We start from the raw sequence: 22,360 nt of genomic DNA on the forward strand, positions 1-22,360 counted from the left end.
CTAACTACATCTTCCTACAAGCACAACAGGTACTCCACAAATGTTACATTAACAAAAGACCTTTATCAATTTCTAACTTAAGTTTTAAATATAAAAAATAAAACCCAAGGGGCATCTGGGTGGCTCAGTCAGTTAACCATCTGCCTTTGGCTCAAGTCAGGATCTCGGGATCCTGGGATCGAGCCCCATATGTCAGGCTTCCTGCTCAGCAGAAACCTGCTTCTCCCACCCCCTCCCCATGCTCTCCCCCTCTCTCAAATAAATAAATAAATAAATAAATAAATAAAAGAAAATCCCAGGAGTACTTGAAGGAAACTACGGTTAAAAACAAAACAAAACAGGGGTACCTGGGTGGCTCAGTGGGTTAAAGCCTCTGCCTTCGGCTCAGGTCATGATCCCAGGGTCCTGGGATCGAGCCCTGCATTGGGCTCTGTGCTCAGCAGGGAGCCTGCTTCCCCCCACCCAACTTGCCTCTCTGCCTACTTGTGATCTCTGTCAAATAAATAAATAAAATCTTAAAAAACAAAAACAAAAAATTCTCTCTCTCTCCCTATATTTATTTATTTTAGTTTCAATGCTAAGTATTTTTATCATCTTGGTGGAAAAAAAAACCTAAGTCTGACACCAAAGCCTGAAGGCCATAAAATAGTTTTTGTCTCAAGTAGATAAAAAAAGTAAGAATTATCGATGCTCCACCCCCCCATCAATACAAACAGTGTTTAAAAAAAAAAAAAAAAGAAAGAAAGAAAGAAAGAAAATATCTGCAACATCTGAGGAAGAGTTAAAATCACTCCAAAACAAAATTTAGCAAATATAGGGGTGCCTGGGTGGCTCAGTGGGTAAAGCCTCTGCCTTGGGCTTGGGTCATGATCTCAGGCTCCTGGGATCAAGCCCCGCATAGGGCTCTCTGCTCAAGCGGGGAGCCTGCTTCCCTCTCTCTCTGCCTTGTCTCTCTGCCTACTTGTGATCCCTCTCTCTCTGTCAAATAAATAAAATCTTAAAAAAAATTTAGCAAACATATACAGGCAAATTATGAAAGAATCAGTACAAGCAGACAGTCTTACCCGAAAACAATGTATGCAATACATGAAAGTACTAGTGAGGATGTGAAAAATATCGAACTCATACACAGTGCTGGTAGATGCATAAAACAGTACAACCATATTGGAAAACTGGCATTTTGAAACATGCACCTACCTTACAACCTAGCAAATCTCACCTTTACATATCCAAGAAAAGTGCTTGTGTCCACAATACCTGTCCACTGACAAGTAAACGCAAAAACAAACTGTAGTAGAAGTCATACAATGAAATACTATAAAATAACTTAAAAAAATAAAGTTTACCTATGGAATCAAGTAATATGGATCTCAAAAAGCATGTTAAGAAGCTAGACTACTTGGGTACATACCCGGTGATCCTATTTATATGAAGTTCAAAGACAGGCAAATCTAATCTTACAGTTAACAGAAGTCAGAACAACAGAAGTCAGAATAATGGCAACCTGAAGGAGGAAAGGTATTAATTGGGAAGTGTCTCAAAGGAACATTCTAAGCCAAGAGATGTTATATAAATTTTGATTTTGGGCGCCTAGGGGGCTCAGTCAGTTAAGCATCTGCCTTTGGCTCAGGTCACGACCCCAGGGTCCTAGGATTGAGTCCCACGTTGGGTTCCCTGTTCATCAGGGACTCTGCTTCTCCCTCTGCCTCTACCCCAGCTTGTGCACCCAGGCTCTCATGCTCTCTCTCAAATAAATACCTGAGATATAAATAATTTATTTATTTGACAGAGAGCAAGAGAGAGAGAACATAAGCAGGAAGTGGCAGGCAGAGGGAGAAGCAGGATCCCTGCTGAGCAAGGACCGGAATTGGGGCTTGAACTTAACGGGTGTCCCAATAAAATCTTAAAGAACAGCAACAACCACCACTACCACCACTGTACTGGATACATTAAGTGGTTGAATTCAGTAAGTTATTAAAGAAAAAAAAATCAACAAAACTGAACTATGAAAATAAGTACTGATTTTACTACTCTTCAAAGTCATTTGCCTTCAAAAATACACAAGTACAGGTGCCTGGGTGGCTCAGTGGGTTAAAGCCTCTGCCTTCGGCTCGGGTCATGATCCCAGGGTCCTGGGATCGAGCCCCACATGGGTCTCTCTGCTCCGCAGGGAGCCTGCTTCCTCCTCTCTCTCTGCCTGCCTCTCTGCCTAGTTGGGATTTCTCTGTCAAATAAACAAAATATATAAAAAAAAAAAAAACAACAAACACAAAACAAAAAATACACAAGTACAAATCTAAAAAGTCCAACTGAGGAAAAGTTACTTTCAGACAGCTGAGCTGGGCCAAGGGGTAAGAAAGAAAGGATGTTTCTGACAGCAGAAATCACAGAAGCAAATTCAACTTGGTGCATCTATCTACTTGACCCATACAAATTTCCATCCAGCTAGAATCCCTAAATCCTTCTATTCTCCCAAAGTAACAAATGGACATAAAGTAATAATATCAGACATGAGATTCTTAAAATTCTGAGGGAAAGCAGATTAGCAATCACCTAGGCCTGGGATATGAGATTAAACTGGAAGGAAGGATTAGTGTGCCTGGGTGCCTCTGTCAGTGAAGTGTCTGCCTTTGGCTCAGGTCAAGATCCCAGGGTCCTAGGATCAAGCCCTGAGTTGGACTTCCTGTTCAGTGGGGAGCCCGTTTCTCCCTTTCCCTCTGTCTGCCCCCACCCACCGTGCTCTCACTCTCACTCTATCTCAAATAAATAAATAAAATCTTAAAAAAAATAAAAATAAAAAAATCAACTGGAAGGAGGGATCTTAATGGGATAATGAAAATATTCCAAAATTAGATCGTGGGGACACATGGGTGGTTCAGTTGGTCTGCCTTCAGCTCAGGTCATGATCCCAGGTTCCTGGGATTGTGTCCTGCACCCAGCTTCTTGCTCAGCAGGGAACCTGCTGCTCTGCATACTGGTAATCTGTCTCTCTGTCAAATAAATAAACAAAAATCTCAAAAAAAAAAAAATTATTAAAAGAATGAAAGACAACAATGAAAGACAAAAATAGGTAAATTGTGACCACATCACAATCTAGTAACCGGTACTTTTTTTTTGAGATTTTTACACAGCCGCACCTGGGTGGCTCAGTCGGTTAAGCGTCTGCCTTCAGCTCGGGTCAAGATCCCAGGGTGCTGGGATCCTATCCCACATCAGACCCCCTGCTGGGTGTGAACTGTGCTTCTCCCTCTCCCTCTGCCACTCCCCACTGCTTCTCTCACTCCAGCTCTCTCAAATAAATAAATAAATAAATAATCTTTAAAAAAATTTTTTTTACATAATCAGATAAGGAAGATAAGGTCTTCTTAAAAAATTTCTATTTATTTGTTTAATTGACAGAGCGACAGCAAGAGAAGGAATACAAGCAGGGGGAGTGGAAGAGGGAGAAGCAGGCTTCCCCCTGAGTAGGGAGCCCGATGTGGGGCCCGATCCCAGGACCCTGGGATCATGACCCAAGCCAAAGGCAGATGCTTAAAGACTGAGCTACAAAGTCATTCTGGAAGATAAGGTCTTAAAGCAGTATCAAGGATGTAATTCTGGGTATATGACTATAAAACATCACAGGTGGAAAGCTATTACCACGTAGTAATAGGCCTGAAAAACTACTCCATGGGCAGCCTTTCCCCACTCCTCAAAATATGTCTAACTTTACAAAAGAAAGAGAAGAAAAATACAAATACATAAACAAATTTCCCCTGACCCAACTATGCCTTTAACCTATAGTCTTATTCCCATTCTCTTTCCAGCATTCTAACACTGTATTCAAAAAATTGCTTTCTCCAAGGTTACCAATATTTTAAAACTTTCCCCCCAAAGTCTTCATTCTGCTCTAACCCCCCTCATTTGGAAATATCAATAATCCTTTCTTTTTCTAATAGCTTTTTACTTATTACATAAGTAATTCATGTTTATTAGCAGAAAATCCATGAAATTCATTTAAGTAAAAAGAAAACTAAATTTCCCATAACCAACCTTCTTACTTAAAATTCCTTTTCTTGTTTCCTACTTTTTAAAAAAATATTTTATTTATTTACTTGACAGAGAGAGCGACAGCACATAAGCAGGGGGAGTGGCAGAGGGAGAGGGAAAAACGGGCTCCCTGCTAAGCAGGGAGTCTTTTGTCGGGCTTGATCCCAGGACCCTGGGATCATGACCTGAGCTGAAGGCAGTTGCTTAACTAATTGAGCCACCTAGGCGCCCTTCTTCCTCCTACTTTTTTTTTTTAATATTTTATTTATTTGACAGAGAGAAATCACAACTAGGCAGAGAGGCAGGCAGAGAGAGAGAGGAGAAGGCAGGCTGGGATCATGACCTGAGCCGAAGGCAGAGGCTTTAACCCACTGAGCCACCCAGGCGCCCCTCTTCCTCCTACTTTTATGCACAATTCTCCTTTTTCCTGCTTCTCAAAGTTCCAAAAATGGGCATGGCCAACAGTGAAACCCTCCAGTCCACCCTACACCTCTAGATCATACTCCCTTCCTCTTAATTTACTGAGAAAAATAACTTTTCCATTGTTGGTTTCCCTCCTAATCTTATTCCACAATCCCTATTGCCTGCTATACATTTTCTATCTGATGTTTACCAGCTCCTTAAACCCAACTTAATACTCAAGTCATGTATTTGTTCAATGTTTCCCCTTTGGACCCACATTTTTCAATGTAATTACCTAATGTCAGTATCTTTTATAGCTACTCTTTAAGAAGTAACTTTTTATTTTTTGTCTCCATTGGAATGCAACCGAAGAGAGCTTCAACTGCTACTGTACTTTACACTATAAGTAAAAACAGAAGCATAAGGGCACTGTGATATCAAAGTACGTCAATGAATATAACCAGGTAATTCAAGAGCAAAGTGATTTCTAACTTTTCTGTTGTACTAAAGAATTTGACAAAGATGGGCGCTTTCATGGGGCAGTTGGTTAAGCACGTGCCTCTTGGTTTCAGCTCAGATGGTGATCTCAGTGTGATATCGAGCTGACACAGTCTGCTTAAGATTCTCCTTCTGTCTCCCCCAACCCCCAGTGTGCTGCCTCTCTCAAATAAATAAATCTTAAAATAATAATAATAATAATAATAATAATAATAATAATATGACAAAGACAATACTATCCCTATTTTATCTACACAAAATATTAGGCGTAGTGAAGTTAAATCATCACAGTGGTAGAATCAGGGCCAGGTTTGAGGCTCTTCATTATGTCTTTCAGCTTTTCATTAAATAGTGGTAATACTTAAATGCTTTTCAACCAAGGAGTTTAAAATAACTTCTTAATTACAAATTACTTTAGTTAAAAACAAAAAAACAGGGATGCCTGGGTGGCTCAGTCAGTTAAGCCACTGCCTTTGGCTTGGGTTCTGGGATCGAGTCCCATCCGGCTCCTTGCTCAGTGGGGAGTCCGCCTCTCTCTCTGCCTCTGCCTGCCATGCCTGCTTGTGCACTCCCTTGCTCTCTCTCTGACAAATAAATAAAATCTTTAAAAAACAAAAACAAAAGCAAATTACTTTAGTAACCAAAAGAAAAAACACACTTTAAATCAAACCCATCACTAATGTGCCACTGACAGAAGCAAACAATAAGTAAAATAATACATACATCTACTGTATCTAAAAAAGAAATTTTCTTATAAATATATTAATATGGTGATATCTTTCTTTCAGATCTTTCACATGGTATGTCACTGAATAACTTCTGTGTAACAGCCAAGTTCCCTCTTCCAAATTCAAACAGTATCTACTTAGGGATATTCCTAATTAAGGAATGTTAAATATACATTATATTCTCATAAATATTTTGCTGAATTTCTAGACATGCCAAATTGTACTATTAATGTGCCATCATTTTGCACTTCTCCAGACCTAACATTTTTATTAACTGAACATTTCATAGGTCCTTTAATAAAAGAAAAATCAAATTTATCACTTATAAGTAAAATGTATCACCTACAGTAGTAATTGTCATCATCTGTGAAAATCCTAGAAGTGACTTAGGTAGTTTATGAATTTAAAAGGTAAACGCAAAGTATCAAGAAACTTAGCAAAGCTAAGACCACTTACTTTGTCACATAAGGCATGTGAGCAGCTTTTCTACCTACATAACCATTTTATAGCACATTAAGCTTAGGAACTAAAGGTTTAAAAGGCTCCTAGGTAAGCCTCCTAATTCTACTTAGAGCATTTTTCTTGCTGCAAGTGTAAGAGGGGAAGGAATACTGATGCTGAGATCATAGCTGCCTTAAGCAAAGTCAAATTTAAGAATCTTCTCATCTACAACTTACAGCTCTATTATAAGTCCCAACCACATGCATTTGTGAAGGCTGTGTTGACTATGAAACTCCAGAAAGGCAGGAAATCATGAATACTTTCTATTAACCACTTAGCTCAGTGCCTATCATAAAGATATTTGCTATTAAATGAACCAAGGGGACCTGGGTGATACAGTCGGTGAAGTGCCCCAACTCTTGGTTTCAGATCAGGTCCGGATCTCACGGTCATTAGATTGAACCCTGTGTCAGGCTCTGCACTGAGCACCAGTTGGCTTAAGATTCTCTCTCCTTCTCCCTCTGCCCTCTCTCTGTCTCTCTATCTGAAATAAAAAAAAAGGGTTGGGGGAGAACGCCTGGGTGGCTTAGTCGTTTAGGGTCTGCCTTTGGCTCAGGTCATGATCCTAAGATTCTGGGATCGAGCCCCACGTAAGGCTCCCTGCGGGAAAACCTGCTTCTCCCTCTCCCATTCCCACTGCTTGTGTTCCTTCTGGCTGTGTCTCTCTCTGTCAAATAAATAAATAAAATCTTTAAAAATAAATTAATTAAACAAATTTAATTAAGTTTTTTAAAAAGAAGAACCACATTGGGAACTGTTATTCAGAATAAACATTTCAAAAAAAATTTTCCTGACATTACACTTTTTAAAAATACCCTATTTATTTGAGAGTAAGAGAGAGCGAGAGCACACACAAATGAGGGTAGAGGGTCTGGAGGAGAGGAAAAGGGAGAAGCCGACTCCCCACTGAGCAGGGAGCGTGATGGATGGCTCCATCCCAGGGTCCTGGGTTCATGACCTGAGTGGTAGATAGACGCTTAACTGACTGAGCCACCCAGACCCCTCTCCTGACATAACATTTAAAACTTCGGTTCAAATGTAAGCTTGTTGGGAAAGAGGACTCTGTCTTGTGTACAGTATCAGATCCCCAGCTTAAAGACAGAATTTGCCACATGATAGGCAAATACTTTTAAAATATTTGAAAATAATCAGAAACAATTAGTTGTTAGTGTCCATTCTCAGTTAAAGAAAAATCTTCATCTACTGATTTTATTCCTATTAGAGATAAGTTCAAAGTCCATGAACTTTTAGAGTAGAAAAGAGAGCAATCATCTAGTTCAAATAAAAATAGTTAAAATTTAAGGAACACATAAAACTAGGTGTTAAAAAGGTATGAACTTTCAGTTTACAAAGTATCACAGAAGGTCAGAGTCGGAAAAGATAGCATTTAAGATGGGATTAATGAGATTTGTGAATAGGAACCCCCCCCCCGTTTTTTTAAGATTTTATTTATTTATTTGACGAGAGAGAGAGAGAGAGAGAGAACACAAGCAGGGGGAATGGGAGAGGGAGAAGCTGGCTTCCCACGGAGCAATGCGGGACTCGATCCAGGGATCCTGACCTGAGCAGAAGGCAGATACTTAACCACTGAGACACCCAGGTCCCCCTGAATAGGAAAACTTAGTTTTAGGTGCTAAGAGCTTAACAGGAGCGGTGGGCAGCAGGAGCAAAGGTTTGTATAGAAGGTTTCCACTGAGAACACAGGTAGTTAAAGCAGGAAGAATGCAGAGACTATGTCTGTTATAATAATCTCCCCAAATCTTCAGAGATGTCTTAACTTTATCTTATAAATGAAGAAACAAGTATTTCTGAGTGATAGTAGGAAGTAGCAAACAGTCTCTGGAAACATAATAAACAATTAATGTTGAATGAATGAATACCAAATGCCATAGATTTTAGATTTCCTTAAAAAAAAAAAACAAAAAACTTTTTTTGAAGATTTATTTATTTAAGAAAGATAGTGACCAAGAGAAAGAGCACAAGCAGGGGCAGGAGCAGAGGGAAAGAGAGAAACAGATTCTCTTGCTGAGCAGAGAGCCAGACGTGGGGTTCAATCCCAGGACCCTGCCCTGAGCAGTCAGGACTCTGGGATCATGACACAAGCTGAAGGCAGACACTTAACTAAGCCACCCAGGTGCCCCAAAAACCAAATTTTTAAAACTGTACTTCAAGATATATAGAAGTCAATTAATCTCAAAGTACACAATTTAAGTGACAAGTGAGATTCCTGTACACAACTCTAAAGACTGAAAGACATTTCTAATATTATACAAGTTCTTACCTCTCTTTGCATACAACAAATATTTACTGAGAGTCCACAGTGTGCCAGGCATTGTGCTTATAATTGTGCCAATTTTCAAGTTACAATAAGCTACTTTCTAATGATCTCACTGTTCAAATGGGCACTTATGTTCTTTCTCCATTAGTGCTGTTTTCCACAGAAATATACAACTACTACAGTTAGACTGAGACAGGAAATAAAATGTATGGCATGGTAGATGGGTTAATCAATGGGCACTTACGCAGCGATTCAAATAATCTGGAGAGAACTTAGTAGGTGCCAAATACTTTGGTGAATTTTTTACATGCCTCTCACTCAACCCACATGACACTATGACATATATACTATTACTATTTTTATTTTGTACATAAGGAAAATGATGCTTAGAAGTTAAATAACTTTCCTAACATCCCCCAGCTAGTACAGAATGCTTCATAGTTTAAAAAAAAAAAAAAAAATCAAATAACTAAGCAGTTTTCAATTTTATTTCAAGAAAGGTTGTACTTTTTATTGTTTTTCTCCAGTCTTTGAGGCAAAGCTTGTTATATGAAGATATTTCAAATGAGAAATGACATGATCAAAAAATGTTAACAGTATTAGGGAAAAAAAGGATCAAAATTCGTGCTATGCTACAGAGTAGTAAGTCAGTGGGGAATATGAAAATTCAGCTTTTTTTTTTTTTTAAAGATTTTATTTATTTTGACAGACAGAGATCACAGGTAGGCGGAGAGGCAGGCAGAGAGAGAGGAAAGGAAGCAGGCTGCCTGCTGAGCAGAGAGCCCGATGTGGGGCTCGATCCCAGGACCCTGGGACCATGACCTGAGCTGAAGGCAGAGGCCTTAACCCACTGAGCCACCCAGGCGCCCCGAAAATTCAGCTTTTTAAAAAAAAAGATTTTATTTCTTGAGAAGAGGCAAAGTAGGTGGAGCAGCAGGCAGCGTGAGAGGGAGAAGCAGGCTCCTCCCTGCTAAGCAGGGAGCCCAATGCAAGGCTTGGTCCAGGACCCTGGGACCATGACTGGAACTGAAGGCAGACACTCAACTAAATGAGCCACCCAGGCACCCTAATACTAAAATTTATCTCAAAAATATCTGCCAAAAACAGAGTCCTTACTGTGGTCTCCAGCAGTCTAATGGAACTTTCTTAATTTTATCTGTTTGTAATATAAAAAAATATATAAATAATCTAAAAATCCTTGATTCGGGGGGTGGTATAACGGCACTAAAGCCTGTATTATTATCTGCTATAATTAAGTAAGGCTTAATACTGACAAATCAAAGAATTACAGTAACAAAAGACAAAAATTCCTCATCTCATAAAACTCTAAAAATTATACTAGTGAGAATAAAATATGTATGATAAACTAGTGCTACAGAGAAAAATAAATGAAGAGAGATTCAGAGTGTCTAGCGTGTTGTAGTCAGGGGAACTCCTCAGTGATATGAAGGAAGTTAAATGATGATAGATCAAGTCTGAGAGATCACTGACTAAAAGCAGATCCAAACAGATGGAACACTTAAGTGCAATCACTGTGAGGCAAGAGCAGAGCACTTTGTTTTTAACTACCTGCACTAGAATACTTTGATAACATTTATAATTTTTACAGCTAGTGATTACTTCACTTAGCTAAAGAGATTTACTCAAATTCAGTAATCTTTTTCTTTTAACTAAGTGAACCAAAATATAATTTCAGTTGAATAAAAACAGTATGGAATGATTGCTTCATCCTGTCTTATCCAAAGCGAGAAGAGCCTGAAGGAAATAAAAATGTTACTTCCTCCTTCTTACTTCAGTCAAGCTTCTTCAATACTTATCTGGGATCTATTTCTTAAATCAAGGTTCTGCCACAAAAAAAGTCAAAGCAAGTTAAGAGTTCAAATGGAAGCACTTCATTAAAACAGAATGAAGACTAGAGCTGAGGATATTCTAATTAAAAGAAAAGTTACCTTAGGAAAATTACTAATAAGTTAAGGTGGAATAATTGAAAGAAATTTGCAAAATGTAAACAGCTAACAATCACAGAAATACAGGCTAGACCACAAATTTTCTTTGACAGAAAAGCAAGTTCACTATTCCAGAGTATTCCAAAACCCTAACAGAAGCTTAAGAGTTAAGCAAAAAAATGAAGCAATGAATACTATTTTGATTATTCATCTTCTAAAGATCAGCTTGTGAAGTATTTATTCCAGGTCTCAATTACAAGATATCAGTGCATACAACTAGACATTCAATACCTGCTTGAGGAATGAATTTCAAATTTTTCTACAAGGGAACCAACTCTTTTTTCACATAATTTTTAAAATCATTACACACAGCACATTCAGTCAGAATAATAAAATCATGGTAGAAATCACTGTAACTAAACTTTTAGGGTGCCTTATCTTACACATCTATAAATACTTCATGAACAAAATAAGGTTCATCTTAACCTGTGTGTATCACAAAACAAATCAAAATAAAAAGTGATCCATAACTCCTTCCATATTTTCATAATGGTTCAAAAGAGGAATTAGTTTCAGCACATTATTTTATATAAAAGAAATCTAAACTCCTCCCAAGGTGACTTTGAGCCTAAAAATTTAAGTACGGGGGGTGAGGCCTGGGGCCTGGATGGCTCAGTGGTTGGAGCATGGGACTCACCAACCTGGAGTTGTGAGTTGGAGCCCCATTTTGGGTGCAGGTTACTTATCATAAAATCTTTAAAAATTTTTTTGAATATCGCTCTTGGTTGAGCTAATGACAGTCACATTTATATATATAAGACAACTTTTTTATTTTTTTTATTTATTTAAAGATTTTATTTATTTATTTGACAGAGAAAGATCACAAGCAGGCAGAGAGGCAGGCAGAGAGAGAGAGAGGGAAGCAGGCTCCCTGCTGAACAGAGAGCCTGATGTGGGACTGGATCCCAGGACCCTGAGATCACGACCTGAGCCGAAGGCAGCGGCTTAACCCACTGAGCCACCCAGGCGCCCCTTAACTTTTTTATTTTAAAACAACTTTACACTTTATTTGTCTAAACTCTGTGGGTAGTCTTAAAATATAAGTTCCTTGAGGGCAGAGATCTCCAAAAAGAGCACTGTACATTTAAGATGTCCAATTAGGAATACTCCTGTGGCTTCTGTACAGTCAATATAAATAATGTTTTTAAGTGAGTTTCTTACTAGATAAGAGGAGCATTAAAATAACTGAATTTCTACCTTAAAGGGGGGCTTATTTTTCCATTTAAAAATAAATGTACACCGAACTTCACTAAAGCTTGCAGGCTCAGTGGGATACCAAAAGACAATTATTAACTGGCATAGGAAATTATAGGGGTCCTTTTAAGGTGCCTTTAAAATACTCACTGAAATATAAAAAGTTGCAGAAATTTAGAAACAAACAATGAAACTGAAGATAGTACAATAATATACCCCACATATTACGGCTGCTTTCCAAAGAGTGGTCCCCCGAAAATAAAGGGGGAAAAGGGAACCAATCCTCCGAAAGCTGATAAGGAGTTTGGCACGTTTCAAGGCACCCTGCTTTACACTGTCTCACGCTGACCGTCACAGCAACCCTGTGGCCTAATTTTATGAATGGGAGAAATTCAGCATCAAGAGGTTAAGTAACTTGTCCAAGGTCAGTCAAGAAAATTAGTGGTTCAGCTCTACTTAGAAGGGTGCACTTCACCTGACACTTTCTACTACATCGCCCTGCCTCCCCGACTGAGGCATTAGCAGAGTAGAACAGTGAATCAGACTAATATAGGTAGTCCGCACTACCCTAGCCCTGCCCAAGAGGCGGGGGCTTGCCTCTGAAAGCTTTCCCTGGCCGCTCAATCGCAGAGAAGTTGTACAGCTCACGGATCAGCCCACTGAAGTGACAAGCTGACAGGCGAAACCCCCAAAGGACCGGCTCTGCATTCCCAGGAGCCCCTCCGACCCCGGCGCCGGCGAGACTGCTCCCGGAAACGTCTGAAAAACCTCTCAGTGAGTCTCGCCCCCTCCTGGGCGCGAGGAACGAGCTGGGAATGAGCCAGAGGGCGGCCGGCCACCCAAGCCAGCCATGTGTCCAGCCCGTCACGCCCGCCTCGCCTCAGCCGGCTCCTCATGCCTTGACCGCAGCCAGAGGCCCAGCTCAGGATCCGACGCAAAAGCTGCCTTGGCCGCCACCACCACCGCAGCAGCCTGAGGAGCCCTGGCGTGGCATTCGCAGTCAGGTCCCCGCCCCACCCCTCCAGTTGGGCCCCTCAGCGACGCCGTCCGCGCCTCTGGCCAGGCCCAGAGGGCTCGGCCTGCCACAGTGAGCCGCCCGCCCGGCGTCCTTACTTCATTGAGCTGGCGCTCCGCGGCCTCACGCAGGGCTGGGTCCATGGTGCCCCTCAGGGCCTCGATAATGGTGTTGGGGTCCATCGCAGCGCGGACTCGGTCAAACCCGGGGCTCGGGTGCTACTGGGCCAGGAATAGCGCCGCTCACTGCGCACATGGACCCGCCGCGCTCCGCAGCGGCAACCGGCGCGAAAGGAAAGAGAAGCGCCAAGGCCCCGGATAGAACCTCTTCGCCTCGGCGTGGAGGCGGGAGATGCTCCAGCCACTTCCTGTCGGCGCGCGCGCGGGGCACCTTGGGAGATGTAGTCCACGAGAGCTTTACGCAGCCCACGTGGCCCTGAACTGTCTCTCCTACAGACCAGTCTTGTTTTTCAAAAAGGAAAAATGTTCAAACTGCAGGAAAAAAATTAAAACAATCAAACGCAAAAAATTTCCCAGAATAATATACCTATAGTTACCGTGAAGTGAATCTGATGCAATGTGTAATGCGATCCATTGCTAGTAGCTTTGTAATAGAAGGTAATCTGGAAAGCAGTTGAGATGTGTTTCTAAATGCCATAAAAGGGGCGCCTGGGTGGCTCAGTGGTTTAGGCTGCTGCCTTCGGCTCAGGTCATGATCTCAGGGTCCTGGGATCGAGTCCCGCATCAGACTCTCTGCTCGGCAGGGAGCCTGCTTCCCTCTCACTCTCTCTGCCTGCCTCTCTGCCTACTTGTATCTCTCTCTGTCAAATAAATAAATAAAATCTTAAAAAAAAAAAAATAAATGCCATAAAAATGTTCATAATCTTTGCCCCAAGAATTACCATTCATGAGACTTTATCCTAAGAAAATAACACAAAAGATTAAATGAGCTTTATGTGTGAAAGGTATTATAACACTACATATTTATGATTACCAAATACTAAGAGGGTTTTTGTTGAGTATCCAGATTTTGGTAGGAGCTTTATATAAATCACCTGTAAATGCAGAATAAGACATAATCCCTATTAGAATCCCACCTTCTTTAAAACAGTTAAACAGTTTCAGAAAGGTTAAATAACTTGCCCAATTTCACTTCCTAAGAAGCTGACCTAGGATTTCAAATCCTAGGATGTTTCTGTTTTCATTCTCTTCACTGAATCACTCTGCCTTCAAGAAAAATGTCAATATGGGGATTGTCAAGCAAATCAAAAGAATTCAATCAATTAAATATTTCACAGCCATTAAAAATTACAAATATTATATACATTATAACAACACAAAAAGTTATGTGATGCTATGGCTTTGTAACATGGACAAAAACTGGGAAGAAAAGCTGGCAAATAAAATCAATTGATTTTCTAGGATAGTGAGATTTTGAGTAATTCCCTTTTATATTTTTCATCATTGTAATGGGTTATATAAACATAGTTTTGTAAAATTAATCATAAATCTTCAAATGCAACTTGTTAAAAGGTCACTTATTGTTTTTGGTTTGCAGAAAGGAGAAAGGGGCGCAAGAAAGCTTTTCCCTGGAATAGTGGACTTGGCGATATTAATATCTCTTATATGCCAACCATTGTGCCTGGAAGTGAGGTTTATATAATTATTCCTAATTACGAATGAAGAATCCAAGGCTCATATAAGCTACTTAAATTGTGAAAGATCATAATGTTTCCATAATATAACCTATTGTTAGCTCTGTCAGTGTACTAATAGAATCTGTTTAAGAATTTCCTCTCCCTGGGACTTCTGACTGGCTCAGTAGGAAGAGCATGCGACTCCTGATCTTGAGGTCATGTTATTGATCTTGAAGTCCTGAATTCGAGCCCCACATTGGGTCTACACCCGAGATTGCTTAAAAATAAATAAACTTTAAAAAAAATAATTTCCTCTCCCTACGCATCCCTTGATTGTGAGAGCCTTAAAAATAAGGATTATGTTTTATTCACTTTTGTATCCTTATCTTCCATCACAAAGCTTAAATGTCTGCTAAGAGTTCAATAAATATTTTAGTGAATAAATCAAGAAAGGAATAAATGAACTAGTGATGACTTGGTGGCTGAGCCAGAATTGAAACCTCAATCTTCATGATTCCAAAGCCAGTCCTCTTTGCACTACTACATATCTATTTTAGATTCCAGAATTGACTTATACATTATGAAATTGTGACAATTACAGCATAGCACAATGTATAAAAGTGCTCCAAAAATGTTATTTCCCTTTCCCTAAAACTGAAAGGGAAAAGAAGTAGTAGTGGAAAATAGGGTTTTTAAGCTATAGTACTGGGAACTGGCAACCAGCAAGTTTTGCAGATCTAAAGCTGAAATGGGGCCTGTGTCTCATGCTTCAGATAGAGTCCATAGGATGCTAGATACCGTCTGGGGAGCCAGAGCTCCTTTATCCACACAAGGAGCTTGGCTCCAGTACCCTTCAAAAGGTTAGCTGCAGGGTGATTAGTATACCCAACTTATTTGTAGGTTTATTATTTTTTTGTCAAGCAAGTGACAGAGAGGATGTTACTTATATGACTGGAAATACCGATGTGAGCTCCTCCAGGGCAGGGAACATGTTTATCTCTTTGTGGCAAACACAGAAATGAACATGTGCTCAACAAATAAATGTGTGAAGATTAAAGAAGAAACTGCCACATTAGGTCAGTATAAACATCAATAGATAAACTTCTTTTTTTTTTTTTAAAGATTTATTTTTTTGACAGATAGAGATTACAAGTAGGTAGAGAGGCAGGCAGAGAGAGAGAGAGGAGGAAGCAGGCTCCCAGCCAAGCAGAGAGCCCGATGCGGGGCTCGATCCCAGGACCCTGGGATCATGACCCGAGCCGAATGCAGAGGCTTTAACCCGCTGAGCCACCCAGGTGTCCCCAATAGATAAACTTCTTATCTCATCGCTCAATCCCAATTCCTAGTACCACAATAGCCAATATAGATAAAATACCTTCTCGGGCAAGATTAGTCTGAGGAATTCAGAAAAGTATAAAATAATTTTGAGCTGGAATGGAATTGGACAAAAACAGAGGTAAGGAACAATGTAGGGGTGATTTGGTTAACTAATCTTATAAATGATGGTTCTGTTGTTCAAACAGAAAAAAGGCATATCTTCTGCAGGTATGAAAGGAAAGGAGGGTTCAGGGAGTGACCATACAGCTATAATATAAGGAAGCAAAAAGAATCAATTTTCTCTTTACAAACTTCCATTGGAGGCTTTTGTAGATGAACACCAGTGATAAGGCCTTGAGGATAAATATCTTACACCCAAAGGTATCTTAAGACCTAGACGGATGTGTCTGAAATGACTGGATTTTGTAAAGACATTCCACAATTACTGAAGCTTCACATCCTATATATCTTTTGTTAGGCGTATTTCAGACATCCCAAATATTTCAGACAAAATTTTTCATGAAATTTAATTTTTTCAATAATGGTTATCATTATACTTGTAACTAAATGAAATTCATTTTACTCTAAACAGTTCAAAATGTAGGAGTTAGGGTGCCCGTCTGGCTCAATTAGTAGAGCTTGGTACTCTTGATCTTGGGGTAGTGAGTTCAAACCTGACCTTGGGGGTAAAGTTTACTTTAAAAATAAACAAATAAAATAAGTTTTCCTGTGCAATATCCTTTCCCAGTGTCTGCTAACTCCTGGGACCACAGTGGAAGAAAAAAAAAGGTGGGGGTTAAAAAAAAAAAGACAAGGAAGCTAAAAAAAAGAGTGATTGATTATGTTCTTAGCCATGTACCAACTGTGTTGCCTTGAGTAAAACTTTTATCCCACTGGTCCTCGTTTTTTTTGTTGTTGTTGTTCCTGTGAAGCGTTAAATAATCCTACCTAGGCTCCCAAAATTATTCTGAGAATCAAATGAGGTTGGGGAGTGCTTTGTAATTAAAAAGCTCAGAACAAAAGTAAATTGTTATTGGTATTTTAAGGCAAGAACTGAGGAGAAAGGAAAGTAAGAGGGCAAGGAAGGAGAGTTATAGAAGGTGACGAAAGGAGGACTTTCTTTAGAGCATCCTTCCTGGCAGCTGTGGTTCTGCACGTTCGGCAGCTTGGTAGGTACGTTTGTAAAGCTTAGTATGTGCAAGAAAAGGTAAAAGACAATGTCGTACAGAAATTGTTGAATGAAGACCATTCTTTATTGCACTTCTTTTAAATACAATGACTTGCACAAAATTGGAATTCATGCCCTAAACCATATAAACAATTTTAAAGATCAACTTCATCAAAGTATTATTTACTTAAAATTCAATGAGGGTTTGCAAAGTTATACACTCGTGTCACTCTACCACAATCAACATATAGATTATCTCCATCAGCCCTTCCTGATTAATCCTTATGTGTTCAGCTCTGTGCCTCATATGCCCACTGATGTGCTTTCTATTACTCTCTAATTAGATTTGCCTCTCCTACTGTTTCATATAAATGGAATCATGCAGTAAGTGCTTTTTGTGTCTGGTTTTTCTTTCCATGATGTTGAGGGTATCAGCAGTTCCCACCTTGCTAAATGGCAGTCCGTTACCTGATAGACAATTGTTCATTCATCTGTTGCTGGACATTCGGGTCATTTATAGATTTTTGCTTTTGTGAATTAAGCCGATATGTACTTTCATGTACAAATCTGAATGTGGATATATGTTTTCATTTCTCTGATAAATAGCAAAGAATGGAATGGTTGATTTGCATTGTAAGTGTATATGTAACTTTACAAGAAACTGCTGAGGGCGCCTGAGTGGCTCAGTCAGTAAAGTATCTGCCTTTGGTTTAGGTCATAATTCCAGGATTTGGGAATTGAGCCCCATATCCAGCTTCCTGGCTTCCTGCTCCTCAGGGAGCCAGCTTCTCCATCTCTTTCTGCCTCTACTCCCCCTGCTCGTGTGTGCGTGTTCTCAAGTGAGAGTTCTCTCTGTCTCTCTCTGTCAAATAAATAAACAAAATCTTAAAAAAAAGAAAGAAAGAAAGAAAGATTTTCTCCTGTATTTTCTTCTAGAAATCTTGTATTTAAGTTTTGATCTACTAAGCATTTAAGTTTTGATTTACGGTCCAGTTTGAGAGAGGGCTGTGTGTGTGTGTGTGTGTGTGTGTGTGTGTGTGTGATGGAGGTAGGGTTGAAATCATTTGTTTCTGCATATGGATATCCAGTTAATTAGTACAGCAGAATTCTTTTAAAAGTTTATCCTTGACCATTGAATTACCTTGGCCCCTTTGTTGAAAATCAATTGACCAAATACGTGTAGTTCTATGTTTGAATTCTCTACTCTGTTCCATTGATCTATTTATCTATGTCAATATCACAATGTCTTGATTAATGTAGCTTTCTAGTAAGTCTTACAGTCAAGTAGTGTAAATTTTCCAACTTTGTTACTCCTTTCAAAATTGTTTAAACTATTCTACGTTATTTGCATTTCAAAATACATTCGGAAAATTCAGCTTGTTAATTTCCAGTTTTAAAAAAGTCTGTTGAGGTGCGCCTGGGTGGCTCAGTCCGTTGAGCAGTTGCCTTCCGCTGGGGTCACGATCCCAGCATCCTGGGATCGAGTCCCGCATCAGGCTTCCTGCTCAGGGAGGAGACTGCTTCTCCCTCTCCTTCAACCTGCCGCTCTGCCTACTTGTACTCTCTCTGTCAAATAAATAAATAAAATCTTTTAAAAAATAAATTAAATTAAATTAAATTTTTTAAAAAGTCTGTTGAGGGGCGCCTGGGTGGCTCAGTTTAAGTGTCTGCCTTAGGCTCAGTTCATGATCCCACGGTCCTGGGATAGAACCCTCCCTTCCCTGTTTGCCAGAGAGTCTGCCTCTCCCTCTCCCTCTGCCCTTCCCGTCCCCCAACCCCACTGTTCGTGTGCACCCGCACACTCTCTCCCTCAAATTAATAAGTAAAATCTTTTTTAAAAAGTCTGTTGAGATTTGACAGATATTGCATTTAATCTGCATTTAATCTACACAGCAGGGGTGTGACTGGCTCTGTTGGTGGAGTGTTCAACTCTTGATCTTGGGGTTGTGGATTTGAGCCCCACGTTGGATATGTAGATTACTTAAAAATAAGGTCTTAAAAAGAATCTGCACATCAACTTGGGTAAAATTAACATCTTAACAATATTGAGTGTTTTGATCCTTGAACATAGTGTATCTCTCCATTTATTTGGATATTTAAAATATTTCTCCCAGCAATATTTTTAGTTTGCAATGCATAGATTTCACACATATTTTCTTAAAGGTATCCTTCAATATTTCATGTTGTATATAATATATGTATCATTTCAAATTGTTTTTTAAATATATTACTTCATCACTTTATTTTTAACTGTTTTTGTTTTTATCTAGAAAGACAATTGATTTTTTTGTATTTTGACCTCATATCCTAAGTCTTGCTAAGTTAACTTACTGATTTTAGTATTTTTTTCTAAATTATTTAGAATTTCCTGTGCATATAATTAGATCTTCTGCATTTCAAAATGGCTTTAGTTTCTCCCCGTACTTTAGCCACAGTTTTCATAGATTCTCTCTACCAGGGAGAAAAGTTTCCCTTTCATTTCTAATTTTCTTAGAATTTTTGACATGAACAGGATGTTGAATTCTTTTTTTTTTTTTTAAGATTTTTACTTATTTACTGAGAGAGAGCATGAGCGAGGAGAAGGTCAGAGGGAGAAGAAGACGCCCCATGGAGCTGGGAGCCTGATGTGGGACTCGATCCTGGGACTCCGGGATCATGACCTGAGCCGAAGGCAGTTGTCCAACCAACTGAGCCACCCAGGCGTCCCAGGATGTTGAATTCTGTCAGATGTTTTTTCTAGAGCTATTGATACCATCATATGCATTTTCTTCTTTATTCTGTTAATGTGGTGAATTATATTAATTGATTTTTTACATGTTGCTTTCCTAAAATAAACCTCACTTGGTCATAATATATTAACATTAAAAAACATTTTTATATATTGCTGGATTCAATTAGCTAATTTTTTGGAGGCCATTTGTACCCATCTTCATGAGGGGTATTTGTCAGTAGTTTTCTTTTCCTAAATGGCTTTACCTAGTTTTAATATTAAGGTAAAGCTAGTCTCATAAAATACACTTCTTCCATCTTTGTTTTCTGAAAGAATTTGTGTAGAACTGGCATTTAATTTCTTCTTTAAATATTTGGTAGAAATCAGCAGTGAAACTATCTGAGCCCTAGAGTTTTCTTTCTGGAAAAAATTTTAAATTATTAATATAAATTTTAATAGAATAGGACTATTTAGACCTTGGGGGGATGTACACTAAATTTTTACTTTGTTATTATTATTTTTAGTTCTCTCCTTAATGTTTTCTCCTTTTCGGATAGAATCTTTTCAGATAGAATTCTAAGAATTTAAGTACAGTTGACATACAATATTGTATTAGTTTCAGTTGTACAACACAGTGATTTGATAATTATATACATTACAAAATGCTCACCATGATAAAGTGTGGCTACCATCCGTAACCAAAGTTTTTACAATATTATCAACTATTTCCCCTATGCTGTACTTTTTATCCCCATGTCTTATTTATTTTATAACTGAAAGTTTGTGTCTCTTAATCCTCTTCACTTATTTAACTCATTCCCCCACTCCTACCCCTCTGGTAACCACTAGCTTGTTCTCAGTATTTATGAGAATGTTTCTACTTTGTTTGCTTGCTTTGTTTTTAGATTCCATATATAAGTAAAATCATGTGGTATTTGTCTTTCTTTTTCTGACTTACTTTACTTAGCCTAGTCCCCTAGGTCCATCCATGTTATCAGAAATGGCAAGATTTCATTCTTTTTAATGGGTGAGTTATACTCTATTATATACATTGACAGAGAGAGAGAGACTCTTTAACTCTTAGCTTTGACATGACTGAAGTCCTCAATTTTCTATTCTGTAAAATAGAACAATAGTATTTCTATCATTAGATTGTTGTAAGATCATATATACCAAGCAGTTAGCACAAGCCATGAACACAGAGTACAGGAGTACAGCATCTTTTCATATACTTATTTGCCATCTGCATATCTTCTTTGGTGAGATGTCTGTTCAAATTACCACTTGAACAGACATCTCACCAAAGAAGATATGCAGATGGCAAATAAGTATATGAGCATCTTTTCCTTGTTCTTGAACCACTTGAACCACTGTTCAAGTGGTAATTTGAACAGACATCTCACCAAAGAAGATATGCAGATGGCAAATAAGTATATGAAAAGATGCTCAACATCATATGCCATTAGAGAACTGCAAATGAAAACAATGAGATATCACAATACACCTATCAGAATAACTAAAATAAAAAACACCGACAGCACCCAAACCTGGTGAGACCGTGAAGCAACTGAAAATCTCTTTTATTGCTAGTGGAAATGCAAAATGGTACAGCCACATTGGAAGTTTGGCAGTTTCTTACAAAACTAAACATATTATTTTTTAAGATTTTGTTTAGGGGCACCTGGGTGGCTCGGTGGGTTAAAGCCTCTGCCTTCAGCTCAGGTCATTGATCTCAGGGTCCTGGAATTGAGCCCCGCATCCGGCTCTCTGCTAGACGGGGAGCCTGCCTCCTCCTCTCTCTCTCTGCCTGCCTCTCCACCTACTTTTTAAAAAAAGATTTTATTTGTTTATTTGAGAGAGAACAAGAGCAAGAGAGAGCACAAATCGGGGGAGGGAGCAGCAGAGGGAGAGAAAGTAAGATCCTCGCTGAGCAGGGCACCCAAAGAAAGGCTCCATCTCAGGACCCTGGGATCGTGACCTGAGCCAAAGGCAAATACTTAAGTGACTGAGCCACTTAGGTGCCCCAAAACTAAACATGTTCTTACCACACAATCCAGCAATTGTTTTCCTCAGTACTTACCCAAATGAGTTGAAAACATATTTCCAAACAAAAATCTGTACATGAATGTTTACAGTAGCTTTATTCATAATTGCCAGATTTGGAAGCAACCAGGATATTGTTCAATAGGTGAATGGATAAATAAACCACGATGTTCATGCAATGGTATATTACTCAGCAATGGAAAGAAATGAGCTATCAAACCACAAAAAAATAGAGGAAACTTAAGTGTATGTTGCTAAGTGAAAGAAGCCAACATGAAAAGATTACATACTTTATGATTCTTTTTTTAAAAAATATTTTTTTTATTTATTTGACAGACAGAGATCACATGTAGGCAGAGAGGCAGGCAGAGAGAGAGGAAGAAGCAGGCTCCCCGCTGAGCAGAGAGCCCGCTGTGGGGCTCTATCCCAGGAGCCTGAGATCATGACCTGAGCCAAAGGCAGAGGCTTAATCCACTGAGCCACCCAGGCGCCCATACTTTATGATTCTAACTAAATGACATTTTGGAAAAGGCAAAACCATGGAAAAAGTGAAAATATTAGTGTTTGGCAGGGACTCAAGGGATGGAGAGAGAGATGAACAGGAGGAGCACAGAGGATTTCTAGGTAGTAAAACTACTCTGCATGATACTATAATAGTGGATACTATATGGTCTTATGTATTTATCAAAACCCATAGAATGTACAACACAAAGAGTGAATCCTATAGATGATAGACTTTTGTTACTAATATATCAATATCAGTTCATGGATTATAGTAGAAGTACCACATCAACGAAAGATACTAATAATAGGGGAAACTGTATAGGGAGAGGTG

At 39.1% G+C, this 22,360-nt stretch overlaps 1 protein-coding gene across 1 annotated transcript in view; it reads right to left on the reverse strand.

Annotated features, from left to right (window-relative positions):
* The window catches only part of IPO7 (importin 7), a 55,517-nt gene extending 42,532 nt beyond the window's left edge, over positions 1-12,985 (reverse strand). The window contains exon 1 of the mRNA XM_046016149.1: positions 12,750-12,985. Within this exon, the coding sequence (XP_045872105.1) occupies positions 12,750-12,833 (84 nt within the window). The 5' untranslated portion in view covers positions 12,834-12,985. The remainder of the gene's footprint in view (positions 1-12,749) is intronic.
* Positions 12,986-22,360: the final 9,375 nt, after the last annotated feature.

The sequence above is a fragment of the Meles meles genome, chromosome 8, assembly GCF_922984935.1.
Source record: "Meles meles chromosome 8, mMelMel3.1 paternal haplotype, whole genome shotgun sequence".
NCBI lineage: Eukaryota > Metazoa > Chordata > Mammalia > Carnivora > Mustelidae > Meles > Meles meles.